Source organism: Podarcis muralis, chromosome 9, assembly GCF_964188315.1.
Source record: "Podarcis muralis chromosome 9, rPodMur119.hap1.1, whole genome shotgun sequence".
In the NCBI taxonomy this organism is placed as follows: domain Eukaryota; kingdom Metazoa; phylum Chordata; class Lepidosauria; order Squamata; family Lacertidae; genus Podarcis; species Podarcis muralis.
In genome coordinates this window covers 5,619,437-5,644,642 of record NC_135663.1, presented here as the reverse complement: position 1 = coordinate 5,644,642, position 25,206 = coordinate 5,619,437, and the positions used below count along the sequence as shown (strand labels likewise).

At 47.9% G+C, this 25,206-nt stretch overlaps 1 protein-coding gene across 5 annotated transcripts in view; it reads right to left on the bottom strand.

The window, feature by feature from the left end:
- SLC4A11 (solute carrier family 4 member 11) overlaps positions 1 to 25,206 on the bottom strand; it is a 229,296-nt gene that overhangs the window by 93,627 nt on the left and 110,463 nt on the right. For all 5 annotated transcript variants that reach the window (XM_077933725.1, XM_077933724.1, XM_077933723.1 and 2 more), the window contains exon 3: positions 14,458 to 14,610. In XM_077933725.1, the coding sequence (XP_077789851.1) occupies positions 14,458 to 14,610 (153 nt within the window). The remainder of the gene's footprint in view (positions 1 to 14,457; positions 14,611 to 25,206) is intronic.

Genomic DNA, 25,206 nt, shown 5'->3' with positions numbered 1-25,206 from the left:
TTCAGGTTGCGTTTTTTCAGGTTACGGACCACCGAAACCCAGAAGTACTGGAACGGGTTACTTCCGGGTTTCGGAGGCCGTGCATGCGCAGAAGCGCCGAATCACAACCTGCGCATGCGCAGACACAGGTGGCAAATAAGGCAGGTTGTGAACGTGCATCCCGCACGGATCATGTTCGCAACCCGAGCATCCACTGTAGTATCATCATCATCATCATCATCATCTGGCCAATGGCCCATCTGGTCCGGCATCCTGTTCTCACAGTGGCCAACCAGATGCCTCATCATGGAACCCCAAAAGCAGAATCTGTGCACAAAGAGGCCTCTCCCCTCCTGTGGCTTTCAGCAACTGGTATTCAGGAACAGTCTCCAACTGTGGAGGCACAGCTTCACAGTGAGTAGCTCCCTTCTGCCTGTGAAAGAACTGCCAACCAAGGGCTCAGAACAGTTGCTTTCCCTCCGCCTCACAACCAGTTCCAGTCCGGTCAACATCTTGAGCATCTATGCACCCACAATATGCTCTGATGTACAAACCAAGAACCAGTTCTACAAGGAACTGGTCTGGGCTGCCAGGAGGGGCCCAGATTGCGAAGACCTCTTCCTAGCTGGGAGGTTTCAATGCCAGAGCTGGGGATGATCATCACACTCTGGACAACTGCATAGGTCATCATGAATGAGAATAGACCAAGGCTGTTTGAGCTGTCCTCTTATCACAGCCTCTGCATCACAAACACCTTCTTCTCCACCAAGGCGGAACACCGAGTGTCCTGGGGAACCTAAACTGCACACACACATATTCCTAATGCAGCCTGCCTCGCCTTACAGGGCTGTTCTGAAGATTGCTAAAGCCAGCTTCCCCAACATGGTGCCCTCTTCTGGACTCCAATTCCCATCAGTCAACATACACAGCCAATAGCCAGGATGATGGGAGAGAGCTCTGCTCCAAAATACCTGGAGGGCACCAGGTGATTTAAGGGATGGAAGATATACAGTGGTGCCTCCCAAGACGAAAATAATCTGTTCCGCGAGTCTCTTCGTCTAGCGGTTTTTTCGTCTTGCGAAGCAACCCTATTAGCGGCTTAGCGGATTAGCGCTATTAGCGGTTTAGCGGCTATTAAAGGCTTAGCGGCTTAGCGGCTAAAAGGCTATTAGCGGCTTAGAAAAAGGGGGGGGAGCGGAAAAAAATCGCAAGACTCGCAAGACGTTTTCGTCTTGCGAAGCAAGCCCATAGGGAAAATCGTCTTGCGAAGCAACTCAAAAACGGAAAACCCTTTCGTCTAGCGGGTTTTTCGTCTTGCGAGGCATTCGTCTTGCGGGCACCACTGTACTCGAAAACACTTGAGATGCAGTAAAGAGCTGCTTAGCTCTGCTGACATTATACAACTGACGTAACTTTTTTCGTTCGCCTGTTTTAATACTTCAAAAGCAGCTCTCATTACTAGAGCCGAGCGAGCTGTTCTGAGATTTCTACCCAGGATCTCTCTCTCCTAGGTCAGAATTAGTCATCCGTTCCTATTTGCAGAAAGAAAACACAAACACCTAATTGGAATCATACTTAAAAATAGGAAAATAGCTCGCACCTAAATCTGAAGAAAAACAAAAACCGGCCTGTGTTGAGTTTTTCTCTTTTGTCTTTTCTGAGCTTTTAAGACCACCTCGCTATTATTCCTTAATATATATATTTTTTAATTTCAGGGATGCAACTGAGACCTGGGGTGGTGCTGCAGATGTCAGCAACAAGGGAGAGAAACAAAAGGGATCCTAATAAATTGCAACCTCTGCCAACCCCAGAGAGCTTATAAGCAGGTGTCTGGAAGCCCATGTCATGTTGAAGGAGGTGTGAAACATCCAATAAGGCTTCCATCGCCCTTTTGGGTCCCTCGCTGAGCCTGGCTGAGCTCTTTCCTTCGCATGCGTGGCGAAGAGACGGCTGAGTTGCCATCGCCAGTTCTAAAAAATAGCAGCCCCTTTCGCTTTCTCGTCGAAGGAACCTGTTGCATCCCCTGAGCTGCGGCTATTTCACTTCTCACCCAGCGGCAGAGCAGGCGGGGCTGAGATTTCCAACCCCCTGGAAGCCGCAGGTTTCATCACACCCCACAATAACTTGCTCATTCCGTCAGACAGGGAAGGGAAAAAATCCAGTTCTCCAACGTGCACCGAGAACCTGCATTCTGAAGTGTATACGAGGCTCTGGGGCAATTAAACTGAGACCGTTTGAGGTGGACCTGCCAGGCGACACAAGAGAACGCAAGGAGGGCCTTCCGGATCAGGATCAGGTGCCTGTGGGAAACTTGCAAGAGCACAAGAGCACTCCCAGATCCTGTGGTTTCCAGCATGCTCAAAAATGCAAAATAAACAGCAAAAACAGACCGACCTCAGCGTAACACTCAACATGGAAGTGTTGCACTCAAAATGGAAGCATGGCACTCAAATCGGAAGCGTAACTCTCAAAACAGACCACGTCCAGCTTCCGAAAAAAGTTCACAAACCAGAACATTTACTTCCAAGTTGTTTGACTACCAAGGCATTTGAGAACCAAGGTACCACTGAGATTCCAATTTAAAAAGAGATGCAAGCTATCTCACCATAGAAAAGGAATATGGTACCCAGGTTGCTCGCATCCCTGCTAGGTCTGGTGTCGAGGTGCTTGCAATAGACAAGCAACTTCCCCCATGGTCCCTTAAAGCCAGACTTGTCCTGGGCAGCTATTGCAGGAGGGGACGGCATCTGGCAGAAGACTGTCCCCCTGGCAGCCGAAACTAAATAATAATAATAAAAATTATTTCCAGTAGCACCTTAGAGACCAACTAAGTTAGTTGTTGGTATGAGCTTTCGTGTGCATGCACACTTCTTCAGATACCCTGGCAGCCATTCAAATAGAGGACTGTCTTCTGCAAAGTAGGACACATGGGCACCCTGAGACCAGAGCTTGCCTTATTTGAGCACTGGAAGAAATCTCTAGACCTGGGCAGTGCCTGGCCTCCCCACATACACAGCATTTAATATTTTCATTTACATATATTCATTCGAAATAAGATGGGGTATATACTCTTTTTCATTACTGTTTGTATTATGGTTTATAATTTTTGTAAAGTGATATGTGCACGCAGGTCATCGTCTGTAAAAAAAATATTTTCAGTTTATGAAGCAATTCTATATCCTCCCACCACGCCGACAAAGAATTCTACGAAACAGTAGTCAACATCTGGAATCACCGTTCAGTGTTGGACATCATATTTGCTGAATACAGAAAGCTTCACAGCTTGTCTTTCATCGTACAAAGTCTGGTACCTCGCTTCATTTAAAGATTTTCAGAGACTTTGAGTCTAAAGATATCATTTTGTACTTGTTATGGTTTGAAGGAATTCTATAGGTAAAGGTAAAGGGACCCCTGACCATTAGGTCCAGTCGTGACCGACTCTGGGGTTGCGGTGCTCATCTCGCTTAACTGGCCGAGGGAGCCGGTGTACAGCTTCCGGGTAATGTGGCCAGCATGCCTAAGCTGCTTCTGGCGAACCAGAGCAGTGCATGGAAATGCCGTCTACCTTCCCGCTGGAGTGGTACCTATTTATCTACTTGCACTTTGACGTGATTTTGAACTGCTAGGTTGGCAGGAGCAGGGACTGAACAACGGGAGCACACCCCGTTGCGGCGATTTGAACCGCCGAACTTCTGATCGGCAAGTCCTAGGCTCTGTGGTTTAACCCACAGCGCCACCCGTGTCCCAAGGAATTCTATAAAGATTGTCCATTGCGTATGTACATGGTCATTGTGTTGCGTAGACATTGCTGACCTCCCCATATACACAGCAGCCTCTTCTGCAAAATCTACAGAGTCCAGACCATTTTGACTTTCCCCTTGCTCATTTGGGGTTTATCCTGGCCCATCTGAAACAAAACCCTCCGGCCTCCGACCTCGAAATCGCACGCGAGAACTGCGCACAAGCGTTCCAAAGGCTTTAAGCCAGGAGAGCGAAGTTCCTAAGAGACATTTAAATTCTTTTCCCCCTTCTTGAACTGCCCTTGTCAACCAGGAAGCACGGACAGAGGCCTAACCTATCGGGGAACAAAATTGGCCCATCCATTTTCCATTCTCGGAGTAGGAAGCGCTGAAGTGGCCGGCATCCCACCCTGACATCAGGGTTTCTAAAATAGGATTTATCAGATGGAGCTCGCGGGGCCGGCATTGTGCCTGGCGACATGAAAAGGGCTTTGCTATTAATGTGAGGAAACGCAACTATTGTGTGCAGAATGATACCCATGCCGTCCCAGACCACTTGTCTCTGGACGGCTCTCTCTCTGGAATTCCTTGGCGCCGCCAGAGTGGGCTCCTTCTTATAGCCACGCAACCCCTCCTTTCTGGGGGGGGGGGATTATCTCAGCAGCGGGACCCACCTCCTGCCCTCACCCCCCATGTTTTGGAAGCTCTCGCTTGCCGGTTAAGTTTCCCGGTGGTTTGCCCCGGGTGTGCCTGCGTTGCGTCTGGAGCGCTTTTCAGGAAACTGTCGATTCAGTATCTCGGCACGGTCTATTGTGTGGAGGGTGGGACAAGCCTTATTAAAAGTGGGTGTTTGTGTGCAAGAAAGTGTAAAGGCTGCCCCATTATTACAGCTAAACAAAGCCACTTCCTGCCTTCCAACTGGCTCTCCACCAAATTGCTACCACCGAGAAAATAATAATAATGATTTAGGAAAGGGGTGTGTGTGGACACAACCACTGCCAGAAACTTTTTCCTTTCTTGTTTTCGACCTCAGGCACAGATGCACGGAGAAGCGTTTAGTCGTTAGCAAACAAGCCAGCTAGTAAAAGAGTGAGCACAGACGGGGGAAATAAAAAAATGACTTGTCCTTGGTCCCATCTTGCCCAGTATTGTCTACACTGACTGGCAGAAGCAATCTGGGATTCCAAATAGGGCTTTCCTGGAGATGTCAAGATTGGAACCTGGGACCTTCTGCATGCACAGCAGGTGTTCTTTAATGGAGCTACACTCCTCCCCAGCTGGCACCGTCCAATATTTAACTCCACAATCTTGAATCTGGGAGCAGAAATGGGCTCACCTTTCAGTTTCCCCACAGAAAGCCTCTCAGACTCAAGTTTGTCATTTTGCTAAAGGAGATGTACAATGAGCTGAAGATGGCCGAGGCAAGGACATTTCAGGTGTCCCTGCGTCTGGGGAGGGTGGGATACAAATATATTATTATTATTATTATTATTATTATTATTATTATTATTTATTGCTTGTAAGCTGCTTTGGGATTCCTTTGAACAGTGGGGTAGAAATACAATCAATCAATCAATCAATCAAATTGTGCTGTGGAACGAGAAATGGCGTCACCACCAAATAACTTGTGTTTTCCTCCTGGCGTTGGTTGTCTAGGTGTAGGCAAACTAAGGCCCGGGGGCCGGATCTGGCCCAATCGCCTTCTAAATCCGGCCCGTGGACTGTCCAGGAATCAGCATATTTTCACATGAGTAGAATGTGTCCTTTGATTTAAAATGCATCTCTGGGTTATTTGTGGGGCACAGGAATTCGTTCATTTCCCCCCAAAAAATATAGTCCGGCCCCCCACAACGTCTGAGGGACTGTGGACCGGCCCCCTGCTGAAAAAGTTTGCTGACCCCTGGTCTAGGACAAAGCAAAATGCTTGCAAGTTCAGGGCAGAGGAATTATCCACAGCAGACACCCTGTACCTGAAAGACAGAATGTGTGAATCAAACCTTTTATCTTCAGAGGCTTAAGTTCCAAAGTTTGTGCTTCAGCTGAGATTCCCGCATTGCAGAGGGTTGGACTAGATGACCCTCGGGGTCCCTTCCAATTCTACAATTTTCTGATTCTAAATAGCTGCATTATTCTCCTAACTTTGAGCAAAAAGTCTCAGGTCTAATTCCCCGTATTTTTCAATCTGCTGGAATGTTGTAGTAGTTACTGTACACAGAGCTACTTCCTTCCACCACTAAAGCTATCACAAACCTGCAGACTCGTCAGATACCTTCCTAAGGACTAGTAACTTCTCGGGCACATAAAATTTAACATAGTTCTATGAATCCGCCTTTGCTCTTAAGACATGGAAGTGGCCCCAGAAACCTGGGAGGCGGACTCAGGTCATATTTCTGAATGCTCTTATCCTTACCCCCACCCCCAAAAAGACCTGTCATGTGTAGGGTACAGCACAGTTCTTTTTCAATACAGTGGTACCTTGGTTCTCAAACGCCTTGGTACTCAAACAACTTGGAACCCAAACACTGCAAACCTGGGAGTAACTGTTCCGGTTTGTGAACGTTTTTCGGAAGCCGAACGTGCTCTGTTTTGAGTGTTGCGCTTCCGTTTTGAGTGCCACACTTCTGTTTAGAGTCTTGCGCTGAGGTCTATCTGTTTTTGCTATTTATTTTGCGTTTTTGTGGCTCTTTTTCTCTCTCCTGTGGCTGTGTGGAACCCAGTTCAGCTACTGATTGATTGATTGTGTGACTGCAGTACATTGTTTCTTGCTTTCATTTTATGGATCAATGGTCTCGTTAGACAGTAAAATTCATGTTAAACTGCTGTTTTAGAGGTTGTTTTTAAAAGTCTGGAACGGACTGATCCAGTTTGCATGACTTTCTATGGGAAAGCGCGCCTTGGTTTTGGAACGCTTTGGTTTTGGAACGGACTTCCGGAATGGATTAAGTCTGAGAACCAAGGTGCCACTGTATTCAAAAAGTTCCAGTGTCAGCCTGAATAGCTCAGTTGTTGAGAGCGTGGTGCTGATCACGCCAAGATTGCAGGTTCGATCCCCGTCCGGGACGACTGCATTGCAGGGGAATTGGACTAAGCAATCTTCAGGTTTCCTTCCAATTCTGTTATTCTATGATTCTAAGGTGGGATGGGGGGGGGACCATTTAAAAACATAGCGCAGCCCTGAATTCCACAAGACAGACTTCCAATTTGACTAGCTTCAATAAATTGTGCAAGCCCTGTTCTTTTTCCCCTCCTTCTCCTTCACTCCCCCAGGCGAAATTATGCTAAAGTTTAGCACATTGGCAGTTTTAAAAGCTAGCCCATGACAGCGCAAGTATGAGATTTATTATACTTGCATTATGCACATGCATCCAAACGCCTTGAGGCTCCGGGCATGTTTTCTAAACCTAATAAATAACAACACGAACAGTAAGGGGTTGTTGCTTTCAATCGCATGGCTCAGATGAGCTTGTTAGGAGTTAAGTGCTCCCAGAGAGCTCAGAACATACTTTTAGAGGGTATAAAACGTCTGTTCCCGATGGTCTATTAAAACAGGAGTTGAATGCTATTACAAGAGCGGTCTGACCTATCAATGGGGCAGGGGGACAACCAGGTCAGATGTCCATCTAGTCAGTGACTTAGGGGGTTAGAAGGGAAAATGAGAGCAGCCACAGCAAGCTACATGCCTTCCCCTTAAACCACCAGAAATTCTGCCTTTGCAATAATTGCCGTCATGTTCAAGACCAGCAGAGAAGCCAGAAACGTCACAGACAAAAGGGAGCGTTGCAGATCCTCCAAGTGTCCCTGTTTTCCAGGGACAGCCTCAGATTTACAGAAGCCGTCCCGGTTTCTGATTTGATCCCGCAATGTCCCGCTGTACACCTCCAGTCATACCTCGGGTTACAGCCGCTTCAGGTTGAGTTTTTTCGGGTTGCGCACCCGCCAAAACTCGGAAGTACCGGAACGGGTTACTTCCGGGTTTCAGCGGTCGTGCATGCGCAGAAGCGCTAAATCACACTTTGTGCATGCACAGAAGCGCCGAATCCCGCACGGATCATGTTCGCAACCTGAGCGTCCACTGTATTTTCATCGGAGAAATGTTGGAGGGTATGGTGTTGGCAACGCTGGGCTTCTGTACCGACGCCATTTTAGCAATCTAGGTTAGACTACTGCACTGTGCGGCGTTTGGGCTGCGTTTGGAGACAGTTGCAGAAACTTTGGCTGGCGCAGAATTCGGCAGCTGGATTGCTGAACGGGACCGGGCAGGCCCAAGCATATAACCTGAATTCTGGCCTGGCTGTGTTTTCTGTCAGTCAGTTTCCAGGCTCAACTCCGAATGCTAATCGTGGTTACGAGTGTTTGGCCAGGACCTGGGAGACCCGGGTTCAGATCCCGGGCCAACCACAAAGCTCATTGGGGCACTCTTATTTCACTCTAACCTACCTCACACGGTCATTGTGGGGATAAAATGGGGAGGCGAAGAATCGCATGCAGCACCTTTAACTCTTCGGAGGAAAGGTGGGATAAAAATGTAACGGTCATCACCGTAGACTCTCTTCCTCCTGGATTCTGTTCCATCAGGCTGAGGTGTTAAATAAAATAAAATAAAATAAAATAAAAACCCTCTCCTGAATAGGCTTTTAAGGTAGTTTACCATTACATAAGGTAAAGGTAAAGTGATCCCTGACCATTAGGTCCAGTCGTGGCCGACTCTGGGGTTGTGGCGCTCATCTCGCTTTACTGGCCGAGGGAGCCGGCGTACAGCTTCCGGGTCATGTGGCCAGCATGACTAAGCCGCTTCTGGCGAACCAGAGCAGCGCACGGAAACGCCGTTTACCTTCCCGCCGGAGCGGTACCTATTTATCTACTTGCACTTTGACATGCTTTTGAACTGCTAGGTTGGCAGAAGCAGGGACTGAGCAATGGGAGCTCACTGCGTTGCGGGGATTCGAACCGCCGATCTTCTGATCGGCAAGTCCTGGGCTCTGTGGTTTAACCCACTACATAGCATGGACAAATTTAATGATGAAAAGCCTGCAACTTGAAGCACCATATCTGCACAGGTGCGCAGCATGATTTGGCGCTTGTGCAAAGCACGATTTAGCGCTACTGCGCATGCGCGAGCAGCGAAACCCAGAAATAACCCTTTCCGGCACTTCCAGGTCACCCCGGGACGCAACCTGAAAAAATGTAACATGAAGCAAACGTAACATGAGGTATGACTGTATACCAAAACCGCTTCTCAGATATGAGAACGAAGCACTGAGCAAAGACTAGGCATGCCTCCTGAGCACAGATTAAAACTTAACATTTAAAGATTAGCAGAGCAAGGTGTTTCGTTTCGTTTTGACAAATGGTGTCAATCACACCAAAAAAGGATGTCTGTCTCTGGCAATGTTTCAGCACTCCTTGTGAAAACGTTTAATTATTGCAATTGCTCTCACTTGCATCATCTTGCAGATCAAATCTGATTGGCTATGTAGTATTTTGACATGTTCCCTGATTGGCTGAGACATCCATGGACCAATACAACCAAGGGAGAAATCAGCCGCCACCAAATTGGACAGCCCTTAACAGGCCTTAGCCTTCCTACCTCAACCAAAATTGCCAGTTTTTGCAGGAAACTGGGACACATTTGTGTGCAGCTGTGGAGTTCAATTAATCATTAATTTCAGAATGTGGCAGCAGCAGTCTAATGGGCAATAACAATAATATTTGAACAGCCTGTGTGCTTAGATTAAATTTGAATGCACTGCATTTTTAAATTGCTCTTCTACAGTGCATAATGATTTGGAAGAGATACTTTAGAAACTAAGCGTGTCGCGCAATTTCTAGGAAGCACTAACACCCAGAGAAATTTCTATTCTAACAGCCTTCTGAAGACTGAGGTTGCATGAGTCATACCTATGAGCCCGTGCATAGAGAGCAGAGGGCTTCAAATTTTATTTAACACTTTGTTGTTCAAAGCGAGTCTCTGAGATGTGCAGTGGCGTCTGTGCAAACCATTCCCAAGAAACTGCTATCAAAGCGATACAGTACCAAACGTTCAAGTAGGAATTTCTCCCTTCCATCAAATAATGATGGATGTGAGCACTTAGCCAACAAACCCCAAACCAAGTCTTTGGTCCAGTGAGCGAGAGAGTCTGTTCCCCTCTCAAACAGCTCTTACCACCAGAAAGCTCTTCCTGAAGTTTAGTCAAAATCTCCTTTCTTGTAACTTGAAGCCTTGGGTTCGAGTTCTGCCCTCCAGAGCGGGAGAAAACAAGCTTGTTCCCTCTCTCAAGTGACAACCCTTAAGATGCCTATAACATCTCCTCTCTGTCTCCTCTTTTCCTGTTAAACATACCCAATTCCCTCAACTGTTCCTCATCAGGCTTGGTTTTCAGGCCTTTGATCATCTTGGTTGGCCTCCTCTGTACATGTCCCAGCTTGTCCACATCCTTCTTCAATTGTGGTACCCAGAACTGGAAACAATAGTGGTGTGGTCTGACCAAGGAACAATAGAGCAGTACTTTCCTTTGACCTGTCGATGCAGCCTAGAATAGCATTAGATTCTTTTGCTGCTGGATCACACTGTTGACTCGTGCTAAGCTTGTGGTCCCCTAAGATCCCTAGATCCACAAGACCAAGACAAAATATGGAATGGCCCTTACCAGCAGCCCTAAGAGCCCACCAGAGTTTAGGAGGAAGAGTAACAGGAAGGGTGACATGTTATTTTAGAGCATACAAGTCAACTCCTAGGGGCTGAGGTCTTTTCAGCCCCGCCAAAAAATTATTTGTGAGGGCCTAGCCTCCCCAAAGTTGATGGGCATTGCCATTCAAATGGTGTGTGATCAGTGATGTGGGGGGCATGGCTTATCTGCACCCCGCAATATTTTATTCAAGTCCCCCCCCCCCCGTTTTAGAGAACGGATTGTCAGTTTCTGGACGTGCATAATGAGTGCACCACCTTCTCCAAAGTGCGCCAAGCCCTCTCATGCGCTGTTATTATTTACTTGGGAAAACTTGCAAACCGCTTAATCCAAAAGAAATACAGTCATACCTTGTTTCTCAAATGGCTTAGTTGACGAATAAATCAGCTCCCGAACGCCAAAAACCTGGAATTAAGTGTTCCGGTTTTCGAACGTTTTCCAGAAGCTGAACGTCCGACGCGGCTTCTGTTTAACTGCAGGAAGCTCCTGCAGCCAATCGGAAGCCGTGCCTTGGTTTTCGAATGGTTTTGGGAGTCGAACGGATTAAGTTTGAGAAGCAAGGTTCCACTGTACATCTCTAGGCAGGGTATATAAAGCACAGATAGAAACCAGCAGATTATTTTTTTAAAAAAAAAAACTAGTGTATATATAACTAAACGATGTGTCTGGGTAGCCTTCCCAGCATGGAGTGACATTTTTAGAAGAAGTCGTAAAACAACATAGCAAAGGTGCCTGTCCAATGTTAATAGGCAGGCAGTTCAGGTCCTGCTCCGAGGTTTCCCATCACCGCATCTGGCTGGCTGCTGGATTGGATGGTCCCCTTATTCTGAATAGGATTCCTCGCAAGAAAAGGGGAAAGTTAACAGCTACGAGCCGGACTCCTCTCTGCACTTCAAGACAGACGCCTCACAGCTGTGGGCCAAGCGTTACACGGCGCATGTTTGGGCTCAGCAGGCGATGGGAGTCACGTAACTTGCAGCTTCCGAAAGCAGCAGGGGAAACGGCCTTAGACCAGCCGGGGAAAGCTAAGAGCAAGGGGCCGGCATCCTCTATTCATTCCGGCGAGGGGTTTTTTTCCTCTGCAGTCGAACAATGCTAATTCACAAGGGCAGGATTTTTCGAATAGCAGAGAGGCAAATAATGGCACAATCGATTGCGTAAACAGAATAGAAAGACAGGGGCGCAGAGGGGGCACAATGAGCAGGCCGGCATTCTGGCATTCCTCCATGCACGCCCCCACGGAAAGGTGCTAAATTTAGCTGCCCCTCATTTCGCCTCACCTCGCCCTGCGTCCACCTCCCCACCTAACCCTCCGGTGGCCGTCGGGCTTATTGCATTGTCAGCGCCGGCGTATCTCAAGGTGCAGAGAGAAGAAAGCACCTCGTGGAAGGGTGGAACGATATACATCACAGTTTGTGGGAGAGAAACTGTGGAGCTAATGCAGGAGCTAATGCAGATGAGTCAAAGAGGTGGTTTCTCCCTAGGCGGAGAAGGGCAGCCTAGCCAGAGAGAGAGAGAGATGCGCTACACAGGACCACAGAAACATACGAAAATGCTTTATGCCAAATCAGAGCACTGTTCCATTTAACTCAGTGTGGTCTACATTGACTGTAAGCAGTTTTCCGGCTAAGCTACTGTCATGGACTGGTTGGATGCAGAGGAGTGGGAGGGAGCCAACAGCTGAGAAGTGCCAAGGGAAGAAAGCTCGGAGCCAGGGGGTTAGTGATGGGTCGACAATGCGTGGTCGGAGGGAGAAGAGGGAGCAGACTGGGAGGAAGAGGGAGCAGAAGAGGCAGCAGGCTTTCGTGAGCTGGGAGAGTCTGTGGCAGAGGGCAGTCCAGAATTAGAGGCAGAAGCTGAAGCAGGAGAGAGGAGAGGCCAAGAGGTAGAGATGAGGCTGAAGATTCCAGGGAGTCTCCCACTCCTGCTGCAACCAGCTCCCCTCCCCAGTGGTCTCCCAGAACCAGAAGAGGTATGAAAAGGGAGGAGCAAATTCAGGCATGGCGGCATAGTCTCAGATTGCTTGGGAAGGACCGGGGAAGGGAGGAGACTTAGGGAACTGTGGGATCTTCAGTCTCCACAACAGGGGCAAGATCGACCAATTCGAGCTGCTGAGCTCACTAGGCCTGACCTCCTGCACAAACTTTGTTTCCATGAGTAAACAGTTAACTTCACTGATGCCTTGTGATTTCTTGCTGACCTGCTCCTGACAGCTACAGCCTTTTCTTTCAATTTTAAGAACAAAGGAAGTGCTTTATACTGGACCAGGCCATTGGGGCATCGAGCTGACTGGCAGCAGGGGTTCAAATGGGCTTTACAGGGGGTTACCAATGTGATGCCCAAGGGCACATCTGCAGAGGCCTTCCCTGGTGCCCACAGCGTCCCCTTCCCCCGCCTTTCCTCTTGCTGAAATTAAGCTTGAAAGCAGCATTCTGTTGTAGGCTACTGAAGAGATTTGTGGTGTCTGCTTGGTTGCAGTGTGTGTGTGTGCAATTCTCACAACAGTTTCCCCCGTCTGGAAATGTATCCATAGGCCCAAAATGTTTGACAACCCCTGGCACGGAACGAGATTTCCCAGAAGCTCAGGCACCTGCTGTTGTGCTAACACAGTCAGCAAACATCGCAGATGGAAGCGAAGACAAGTGGGACGTTATGGGGGAAATTATGTATTGTAAAAATGATGCAGACGACTCTTTGTGCCTCTGTTGTGCCCGTGCTTTGTTCTCCTCCTGATGCGATCAACTGTACCATTAAACACCTTGTTGCATATAGAAACATGACACAAACGCACATGCAAACAGAGTTTCAAATAAAAAAACCTTCCAATTCTTCTGCAAATAGAAAGCAGCCTGTGTCTTCAAAATAGCCTTAGGTGTGTGTTTTTTGTGGGGGGAGATCATTCTGTTAAGTCTTCACACCTTAGGGGCTAATTCAGTGTTTCACAACTTTTTACAAATCTCTCTCTGGGAAGATGGAAGTATTTTCCAAGCGTGCCAGGAAAATGATATTTTTTTAAGGGCAGCCTCTTTACCCATCTCTCCCTCTGCTTAGGCCAGCCCACCCAGTCTTGGTGCAACTTGTATTAGTCGCATGGTCACACCTACAGAAGTGAGGACAATTCCTGTTTGAGTTCAATAAACACACCCCAAAGAGTCTTCCCATTTTGAACACTCATGCGCCGTCACACAACAGAGTCCTCTAACAGGTGCCAAGACTACCGCCTTGTGCAAAATGAGAAATGGCCCCGTTCTCGTTCGCACAACACTGTAAACCATGGTTAAGCTTAACTATGGTTTAAAGGTGAACACACAGCCTGGTGTTGCACGGGGAGAAGATCACAGCCGCTACTTGGAGTTGAGATGTGTTTTGGTTTAGTGTTAACATCCAGACAAAAGCTTGTTGGGAGAGAGACAAACCATGAGCCTGGGCTTGGATACAAGGTTCAATCAAACCATGGTTTAGTTGCCAGTAGCATGGCGGCAGAGGACCAGAGAAGGAGCAAAGGAGGGATGATTTTCTCCCCATCACCAACACAATGGTATCCTCCTTTAAGCATCGTTAAGCTTAAAAGGTAAAGGGACCCCTGACCATTAGGTCCAGTCGTGACCGACTCTGGGGCTGTGGTGTTCATCTTGCTTTTTGGCCAAGGGAACCGGCGTACAGCTTCCGGGTCATGCGGCCAGCATGACTAAGCCGCTTCTGGTGAACCAGAGCAGCGCACGGAAACGCCGTTTACCTTCCCACCGGAGTGGTACCTATTTATCTACTTGCACTCTGACGTGCTTTCGAACTGCTAGGTTGGCAGAAGCAGGGACCGAGCAACGGGAGCTCACCCCGTCGCAGGGATTCAAACTGCCGACCTTCTGATCGGCAAGTCCTCGTCTCTGTGGTTTAACCCACAGCACCACCCGCGTCCCATCGTTAAACTTAGCTGCGATCTAAAAAGTGATGTGCAAACCAGGCCATGGAAAACAATTTTACAACCAGACGGGAATTTATGAGAGAGAGACACGCCAAAATGGTCTCAGGTATGAAGGAGGCAGCATCCTTACCTGTAACGTTCTGTTGTACATCCAAGTTGACATTCACAAAGAACCTGATGCTGTCCCCGGAGACGATCGAGGAATTGACGGTGTCAAAAAGTTCTTCACCCCCGACTTCTTCTTTGTTCTCACAGCCATCGTCCGTATCGCACTTAAGGTAGCCTGCAACAAGAGAGAGCCTGTTTTATTCCTCACTCTCCGCCACACATCTCAGGGAATCAAAGCAAAGTTTTATCAAGGTGTTTTTTGCAAAGGCAGAACAAAGCAGCCATTTTTGCTCTCGGCGGAACCATGTTGTTCCCACCAGGCACGTTCCAAGCGTATTCTCTGAGCAGGTCAAAGGAATTTCGGACTCAGGAGGGAGAAATAAGAAAAAGGTACCAGAGCTGGGAGGAGAGGTGCGTTCGGGGCTCGAATGAGAATTCTGTCCTGGCTCGTTCGCAGCTGCCTTTATTTTGCAATAAATTGGCTTCGTGTAACTTAAAGGCTGACCGAAGCTTGCCTTTTGTAATTGCTCCTTGAAGTCAAGAGGGTTCGAAACTTAAAGAAAAGAAGAGAGAAAGCAGAGAGCTTCCACATTTTAATAAAATCTTCTTCCAGGATTTTGGGGAAAGTCCAAGAGGAAGATGCAATAAAATGAACAGTATAAAGGGAGTTGGAGGATTGGAAGTGCCTTATACAGAATCAGGCCACAGGTCCTTCTAGCTCAGAACTGCCCACACTGGCTGGCAGCAGCTCTCTGCAGTTTCAGGTCTTTCCCCCAGCCATACCTGGAAATAGGAAGGACTGAACCAGGGACCTTCTGCATGCAGAACAGGTGCCCTACCATTTTACTATAGCCCTTGTCCTTGCAAAAGGGATCAACGGAATACAGGACAGTTATAGCAAGCTCAGTTGGTTAAAGCATGCTGCTGACAGTGCCAAGGTTGCAGGTTCAATCCCTGAAAGAGACAGCTGCCTATTCCTGCATTGCAAGGGGGTGGACTAGATGATCCTCAGAGTCCCTGCCAACTCTATCATTCTAGGTCAGGCTATTTGGGTGTCCACCCCAGCCTTGAGAGCACTCTGCCAGTGCCTCTCCAAGTCTTCTGGTGTCTTCCACATCACCTGCTACCTTCATCCTTCTGAGATGAACTGAACCTGGACCTTCCTGCACACAAATCATTTGTTTACAGTGGAACCTTGGTTCTCGAACTTAATCCGTTCTGGAAGTCCGTTCGACTCCCGAAAACGTTCGAAAACCAAGACACGGCTTCTGATTGGCTGCAGGAGCTTCCTGCACTCAAGTGGAAATCGCGTCAGACGTTCGGCTTCCGAACAGCGTCTGCAAACCGGAACACTTATGTTATGTACTAAGTTAAATAGGATCCAAAATTCAGCGGTCTGATTGGTCCTAGAACAATAGGATTCAGAATGCAGCAGTCTGATTGGTCCTAGAACAGTAAGATTCAGAATGCCACAGTCTGATTGGTCCTAGAACAATAGGATTCAGAATGCAGCAGTCTGATTGGTCCTAGAACAATAGGACCCAGAATGCAGCAGTCTGATTGGTCCACAGGAGCCACCCAATCCAGCTCTAGGTGGAAGTGAATCCGCAACCTGATTGGCCTACAGGTGAATCCCGGAATTAGCCAATCACGTGGGGCCCATTGTGTAAATAATGTATATAATGGGGGAACTTCCATTCCTCCTCACCACTATGAGCTGAATAAAGAGCATGAAATCCACTCTTGACTCCGAGTATATTTTAACTTACTTCCGGGTTTTTGGCTTTCGGGAGCCGATTTGTCTATTAACTAAGCTGTTCAAGAACCAAGGTACCACTGTATTTCCACATGCACATCACTTTTCTTCCATCTTGGAACCCAGGGCAGCAGCTTACGGTTCCCTCGCCGCCTCCCACTGCACAGACTCAAACCCAGCTTCCTCCCCGAAGTATAGCTACTACGTTTAAGCAAGAACCCTTAAGGAAATCTGGTTTCCGTGCGTTCCGACGGGAACCGATCCATGCCACACAAAGACAGCAAGCATCCTTTTAAGGCTGCCATCTTCAGGCTGGATTCTGAACATGTCCTTGGACAACTAGGCTGCTCCGCGTCGGTCGCCAGAAAGGTTTCGTTTCAACATTTCCCACTCGCTCCTATTACAACATGTAACGCATGTTCAGCATACAGAGTTTGCTGCTGCAAAGAGGAGACAGAGACAGCCTCCAGCTGAGGTGGCTTTGAAAGGCAGGTGAGGAAAACTTCACTCGTACATGTTCATCTCACTGGTGATTGGAGGAGATGGGTATTGGTCTAATGCGAAACAGGTAGCTCGTCTTAAGAGCACGCACTGAGCCACAGTATCCCAAACCACCCAGAATGAGAACTACCAGGAATTTTTGAGATACGGACACACAGGGCTTTGATTGCAGAAACGAAACTGGGGGTGAAGCATCACACCTAGACTGCCAGCCGGATTAAATTAATTAGAAGTGTCTCTCTTTCGCTCGCTTTCTTTAACCTCTTGCAAGCACAAATTATTGTCTTGATGCAGACATGCCGCAGTGAACTGGCTCTAAAGGACTAAGCAGCCCAAGCAGTCTTGCAACATGCAATTGCTCTAATAATAGGAGGTTCGCGGGCTTTTTCATAAACAGTCACTCCTGGGGAAAGCGAGCTAATGTTTCAGGCATCACCTAGTTTTTAAACAATGTGGGAATCTGTTTGTTCTTTGGTTATGGGAGGGCAAAACGTGGGTGGAGCACAAGAACTACCACCGTGTAGCTGAGGAAAGGTGGGGTGCAAAAGGCAATAACAAAAAAAAGTGATTTAGTTAGAGAAATATTTCTATACCGCCGTAGCATGAAATAATAATAATAATAATAATAATAATAATAATAATAATAATATTTTATTTATATCCCGCCCTCCACAGCTGAAGCCGGGCTCAGAGCAGCTAACAACAATAAAAGTAACACAGTTTGCATAAAATCACAGTCAATTGATTGAAATGCATTCTAAAATCAATTCATTCTAAAATCAATTCAGAATCAAATTAATGGCAACCATTGGGCTAGAGTTCTGTGAGGATTACCAAAGGCCTGGTGGAACAGCTCTGTCTTGCAGGCCCTACGGAAAGATGTCAAGTCCCGCAGGGCCCTAGTCTCTTGTGACAGAGCATTCCACCAGATCGGGGCCAGTACTGAAAAGGCCCTGGCTCTGGTTGAGGCCAGCCTAACCTCCCTGTGGCCCGGGACCTCCAAGATGTTTTCGTTTGAAGACCGTAAGGTCCTCTGTGGGACATACCAGGAGAGGCGATGCCCAGCGTCAAATGGTAACATCTTTTTTCAAAGCTAGGGAAGGCAACCTTTTTGCTATTAAGAGCTATATTCCTGGATGGCCCAGTTCAGTGGTTTTCAACCAGTGCACCATGGTACCCTGGGGTGCCTTGAATGATGGTCAGGGATGCCACGGGCAACACTGTCCTCTGTCCCTCTTTCCATCCCTGACTCCTCTGATTTTCTCTCGCATCTCTGCCTCCCCAAGGCTTGCACAGCTGTTTGTTGCAGCAGCCCTGGCCACAAGCTCCCCAGGTGAATGGCATCTCTGGTGCTGGCCAGGGGGTGCTTCCCAGGCCACTGTGGGGCAGTTTGAAGAGGCATCTCTCTTTGGGGCAAAGGGGGCAGCTTGGAGACCAGGGGCAGCAGCAATGGCTGCCCAGAGGACTCCCAAGGAGAGGGGAGAGGAGGGAACGCCCCACAAGGGAGGGTTTCAAAAAACATGATATGCTGCCAGCTCCACAGGCAAAGGGGTAACCTCACTGGGCTCCTGAGCCCCACAGGGGAGCCACAGAAAGAATGCAGTTGGTCAAGGGAGCCATGGACCCAAAAAGGTTGAAAACCTCTGGCTCAGTTTGGTTAGAGAGTGGTGCTGATAACACCAAGGTTGCAGGTTCGGTCCCTGTATGGGGCAGCAGCATTTTCCTGCCTTGCAGAGGGTTGGACTAGATGATCCTCAGGGTCTCTTCCAACTCAACCATTCAATAATAATAATAATAATAATAATAATAATAATAATAATAATAATTTTATTATTTATACCCCGCCCATCTGACTGGGTTTCCCCAGCCACTCTGGGCGGCTTCCAACAGAATATTAAAATACAATAACCTATTAAACATTAAAAGCTTCCCTAAACAGGGCTGCCTGTTGATTGCGTAAGTCAGGGGTAGGCAACCTAAGGCCTGGGGGCCGGATGCGGCCCAATCGCCTTCTCAATCTGGCCCGCGGACAGTCCGGGAATCAGCATGTTTTTACATGAGTAGAATGTGTCCTTTTATTTAAGATGCATCTCTGGGTTATTTGTGGGGCCTGCCTGGTGTTTTTATATGAGCAGAATGTGTGCTTTTATTTACAATGCATCTCTGGGTTATTTTGGGGGCATAGAAATCCGTTCATTATTTTTTTCCAAAATATAGTCTGGCCCACCACATGGTCTGAGGGATGGTGGACCGGCCTACAGCTGAAAAAGGTTGCCGACCCCAGCCATAAGCAATCCATTAGGGGTCTGTGTGTGGATTGTGGGTGGGGTACCAGAGAAGACAATGTGTGGGGCCACCCCTTTTCTCTTTCAGCCACCCCATTGCCTTTCTCTCTGTGTGTAGCAGGCAGGTATCACATCACCCTTGCCAGAGATCTGAACTGAATTGTTTGCAGAGAGCTTTTGAAATTAAGGGTTTGGGGGAGGGGCGCCCTCGCGAAGCATTAGGCCAAAGCCATCAGGTTGCTCACGTGTTTTAAAGAGATTGGGGGAACAGACAGAAACCGGTCAATCACTTCTTTGGATCTGTATCTCATATGGAATTCCAATCTAATAACAGTTGAACTTAAGACAGGGGGGTTATTTTTCAATTAACAGACAAGAAGCACAGGGTATGTGTCATAAATGGTTTTTGCAGACACTCACGCTTTTATTTATTTTTAAAAAATCACACCCTGCTTTTCACATGTGTCTCAAAGCAGCTGACAAAGATAAACAAACAAAATCATAAATAAATTTTGCTTTGAGCTTAAAAGGCAAGAGAGCAGGTCTGCATCGGTGCTAAGAGTGCATTCAACAAGATTTGTGGAACTATTGGCAAGAGATATCAGAAAGTCAGTTGTAGGCGGACGTCTGAGCCAGATTTCACCTATTATTAAACACTGCTACTTGATAACCAAAATTGCTTCTGAGCTGTTCGTAAAACAAAAAAACAATAATTGCACAACATTCTGTGCAAATTTCCTTTCGTGCAACGACCACCATCTGCTAAAACTGCTAAGCGGCACAGAGTCTTACTGTCTCCCTTTTTTTTAAGCACCACCTTCGACTTCAAGGGTGCTCAGCGTCTCAGATCTCTGCTGCGCCCATTTCTATTAGGTTTTAGCATCACTCAGATTGTGCTTGCTTAGGCTGCAAAATATGGTCTGAAGCTCAACATCAAAAAAACGAAGATCATGGCCACTGGTCCCATCACCTCCTGGCAAATAGAAGGGGAAGAAATGGAGGCAGTGAGAGATTTGACTTTCTTGGGCTCCATGATCACTGCAGATGGTGACAGCAGCCACGAAATTAAAAGACGCCTGCTTCTTGGGAGAAAAGCAATGACAAACCTAGACAGCATCTTAAAAAGCAGAGACATCACCTTGCCAACAAAGGTCCGTATAGTTAAAGCCATGGTTTTCCCAGTAGTGATGTATGGAAGTGAGAGCTGGACCATAAAGAAGGCTGATCGCCAAAGAATTGATGCTTTTGAATTATGGTGCTGGAGGAGACTCTTGAGAGTCCCATGGACTGCAAGAAGATCCAACCTCTCCATCCTGGAGGAAATCAGTCCTGTGTGTTCACTGGAAGGACAGATCCTGAAGCTGAGGCTCCAAGACTTTGGCCACCTCATGAGAAGAGAAGACTCCCTGGAAAAGACCCTGATGTTGGGAAAGATAGAGGGCACAAGGAGAAGGGGACGATGGAGGACGAGATGGTTGGACAGTGTTCTTGAAGCTACCAGCATGAGTTTGACCAAACTGCGGGAGGCAGTGGAAGACAGGAGTGCCTGGCGTGCTCTGGTCCAGGGGGTCACAAAGAGGCGGACACAACTAAACGGCTAAACAACAACAACAGGCTGCAAAAAAGAATTCTGCACTTATCAACACTGGCCACCGTCCAAAGGCCGGTGACTGACATTTCCTACCTTTCTGTAAGAATCTACAAGATGCAGCAGGGAGGCAGAAGAATGCATCAAAATCTCTTGGAATTTGGGGAGGTTCTTTCGTTTTAGAATCCTGCAAAATACCTTGGGAGAGGGGCGTGCATTGCAAGGCATCATCACCTTGTCGTGGGGAGTGGGCTTGCACATTCCTATGACCCTTGTGAGCAAAGCCGTTGGGAATCTCGTACTCCCAGCAGGGTCAATCAAGGCGGAAAGGTCAAAGGGAAGGAGCTGGACAAAGAATGATCCAAGAAGTTCTCAACGGCAGAACAGGCGGATGATAACAAGCGGTTTGTTACAACGGCTCTGAAGGCTGCAGCAGATAAGAATCTACCGGTCGTTGTGATACTCATGCCATCGGAATACAGTGGTACCTCTGGTTAAGAACTTAATTCGTTCTGAAACTGTTCTTAACCTGAAGCACCACTTTAGGTAATGGGGCCTCCCGCTGCTGCCACGCCGCAGGAGCACGATTTCTGTTCTCACCCTGAAGCAAAGTTCTTAACCCGAGGTAATATTTCTGGGTTAGCGGAGTCTGTAACCTGAAGCGTCTGTAGCCTGAAGCGTCTGTAAAGTGAGATACCACTGTAGAGCCTTACTGCGAAGACTGTGCATTGGTCAGTGTGCACTGATCTACACACACAATACAAATTCATGCACAGGCATCTTGCAAAAACCCATCCCAAACCCAACCCCCCAAAGTCCAACGGCGATCGGGAAATGGTGCAAACCCTCACCACGATCAACTCCCGCCCGGGAACCTATGTCCCCACTGTGGAAGGACGTGTGGATCCAGAATTGGCCTCCACAGTCATTTACGAACCCACTGTTCAAACCGTGTTTATGGAAGACAATGTTACTCGACAAAGTGATTGCCGAAAGAAGAAGAGGAAGAGTTTGGATTTGATATCCCGCTTTATCAGTACCCTAAGGAGTCTCAAAGCGGCTAACATTCTCCTTTCCCTTCCTCCCCCTCAACAAACACTCTGTGAGGTGAGTGGGGCTGAGAGACTTCGGAGAAGTGTGACTAGCCCAAGGTCACCCAGCAGATGCATGTGGAGGAGCGGGTAATCGAACCCAGTTCACCAGATTACGAGTCCACTGCTCTTAACCACTACACCACACTGGTATAGAAGAAGAAGAAGAAGCAAGGGGGAGTAGGAAGAGACACGCCTAACCCGAATCGCGGCAACTGCATTCCCACTGAACTCTACCCCGCTGCTGCACCAACCCTGCAGGTTTTAGATAAGCATGGATCCAGAGCACTGTTAGGGTAAAAGAGAAAGGGTTGAAGCACCCTCCTTCTGCGCCACCATACAAACAAATCACATGTGTGGAATAAAATGGGGGGGGGAGAGAGAGACAGAAGACTTGGAGTAGTAGGCTTGCTAAGATGTAAAAGACTGAATCAGGTAAGTGTTGGAGATGCGAAGAGGTGGAGGGAATGTTCTTTCAGATGTGGTGGACCTGTAAAAGGGTAAGAGAGTATTGGGAAACGATCCATAATGAATTGAAAAAAGTGTTTAAAAGTAGTTTTCAAAAAAAAAAAAAACCCAGAGTCCTTTCTTTTGGGGATAATTCAGATGGAAATTCCCAGGTGTAAAAAAAAGGTTATTTATGTATGCCACCACTGCGGCCAGTGTTTTGTTAGCCCCAAAATGGCGAATGAGCGAGGTCCCAGCTAAAAAAGAATGGCAACTTAAGCTGATGGAATACGCGCAGCTTGCGGACTTAACATAAGAGAACAAGAAGAACGTACGTTTAGAGAAGATTGGAAAATACTGAATATATGGGGGGGGGAACTGTGTATACTTGAAAACGTTGGCAGCGTTAAGATAAATTCAACAGTGTAAATAAGTCTTGATGGATGTAACAATGGAATACTGAACGGTTTAGTTAATGTAAAATATGCAGGGATTTGTAATATGCAAAATGAAGCATGGAAGGAGAAGAAGGGAAGTCCTTGATATTTTAAGGATGTTTTTTAAAAAAGAAAAATAAATAATAAACATCCAGAAGAAGAAGAAGAAGAAGAAGAAGAAGAAGAAGAAGAAGAAGAAGTGCACAGCCAAAACGCATATGATTATATGCCTGCCTCTTGAGTTGGCAAGGACGGTAGCTCAGTGGCAGAGCACTAGCCGTGCAAGCAGAAGGACCCGGGTTCAAGTCCTGGCATCCCCAAGGAGGGCTGCCAATCGGTGTAAATCATAAGCAGGAGGGTGCTGGTACATTGAGACGCAGCTTCCGGATTTCCCATGGGCATCTGCTTGGTCCCTGTGTGAATGGAGTGCAGGAGCAGAATCCTAGAGTTGGAAGGTACCCAGTGGTCATCTAGTCCAACCCGCTTTGGCCCCATCCAGCGGGCAGGATTTCTTTATGTTCAAGCTGCTTGAAATGCCTGAACTGCATCAATGTTCTTTTTTTAAAATCCTGAAAATAATTGTTTGCGTGTCAACACAGCTTGAAGAACCGCACAAACCGTTAAGTCGCACAGATCGCTCGAGATTTGTCTCATAGTGAGCCCCGCGGCACTGCATTAATCTATAATCTCGCTCTCATACGAAAGAGCGAATTTGCATGCAAAATCAGAAGGCTTCATCCTCGGCCTTTTCCAGCCAGCTCCGGCTCCCCCAACCCCCCAACCCCTTTATTCACCCTTTTCCTTTTCTAAACTTGTCAGTTTGGCGGTGGGTGAGGGGGGGGCAGATGCTTTAAATACAAATCAGACAGAATTGGCAAGACTTTTTGCGAAGTATTCCCAGTATCAACATTCCTTTACCCTCCCCCCCCCTTAACCACCCCCAATATAAACAAACCAGAGAGTCTCAAGACTTTTCCTGCAGGTCCTAACGGAGACCCCAGAATACACTATAAACTGTAGCCTTCTCCATCTGGTTTCCTTAAGTCTTTGGCTGCAAGTGGGAAGGAATGAAAGCCATTCCGCGGGTTTTGAGATGCCTCGAGATGGCATGGAGTCTTAACTGCAGGTGAGATGGCAAATGGCAGGAGGTGGAACAGGCAAAACGGAAAAACTGTGGGCACACGTTGCTTTCAGCTCTTTTTGGTTTCCTCGGACCCTTGTCCTTTGCGCCATCCTACAGCAATGCTTGGACGCGGGTGGCGCTATGGGTTAAACCACAGAGCCTAGGACTTGCCAATCAGAAGGTCGGCGGTTCGAATCCCCACGATGGGGTGAGCTCCCATTGCTCAATCCCTGCTCCTGCCAACCTAGCAGTTCGAAAGCACGTCAAAGTGCAAGTACTGTATTTTTCGCTCTATAAGACGCACTTTCCCCCTCCTAAAAAGTAAGGGGAAATGTGTGTGTGTCTTATGGAGCGAATGCAGGCTGCGCGGCTATCCCAGAAGCCAGAACAGCGAGAGGGATCGCTGCGCTGCACTCCCTCTTGCTGTTCTAGCTTCTGGCTTAGCCCCTCTGTCCCTTCCCCCACCTCCCGGAAAACCCCCATGAGCCGCACTCCCTTTAAAGAGCCATCAGTGACGGGCTGCCCTTCTCCCTCCTCGGGGAAAAGCCTGCAAGCGCCGCACACACGCTCCACACGGCTCGTGAAAGGGAGTGCTGAGCAGAGCCTGGGACGCATGCAGGCTCTGCTCAGCACTTCCTTTAAAGAATACTTTTTTCTTGCATTCCCCCTCTAAAAACTCGGCGCGTCCTATGGAGCGAAAAAGACAGTAGGTAAATAGGTACCGCTCCACCGGGAAGGTAAACGCCGTTTCCGTGCGCTGCTCTGGTTCGCCAGAAGCGGCTTAGTCATGCTGGCCACATGACCCGGAAGCTGGATGCTGGCTCCCTCGGCCAATAAAGCGAGATGAGCGCCGCAACCCCAGAGTCGTTCGCGACTGGACCTAATGGTCAGGGGTTCCTTTACCTTTACCCCTCTGCACATACCCACAAAATCCCTCAACCCTCCAGAGATGATTATGAGGGGGCAAGAAGGCGCTGAAGGGAACAGGAGAGGAGAGAAGTTCCACTGCGTGTGCAGAAGTCTGCTTTGTGAGTTCCCATTGAGTTCTAATTCTTTACTTTGTCCTATTTGTACCAGATACTTTTTTTAATGCCTGACAATATCCCCAGAGCTGGGACGCGGATGGCGCTGTGGGTTAAACCACTGAGCCTAGGACTTGCCAATCAGAAGTTTGGCGGTTCGAATCCCCGTGACGGGGTGAGCTCCCGTTGCTCGGTCCCTGCTCCTGCCAGCCTAGCAGTTTGAAAGCACGTCAAACTGCAAGTAGATAAATAGGTACCGCTCCAGTGGGAAGGTAAGCGGCGTTTCCGTGCACTGCTCTGGTTCGCCAGAAGCAGCTTAGTCATGCTGGCCACATGACCCGGAAGCTGTACACCGGCTCCCTCGGCCAATAAAGCGAGATGAGCGCCACAACCCCAGAGTCGGTCACGACTGGAACTAATGGTCAGGGGTCCCTTTATTCTTTACCTTACAGCAATGCTTGCAATGCAATAGTCCTGCTCCGCATCCCCTCTGGTTAAAGAACCATGCATGCAGCTAGCAG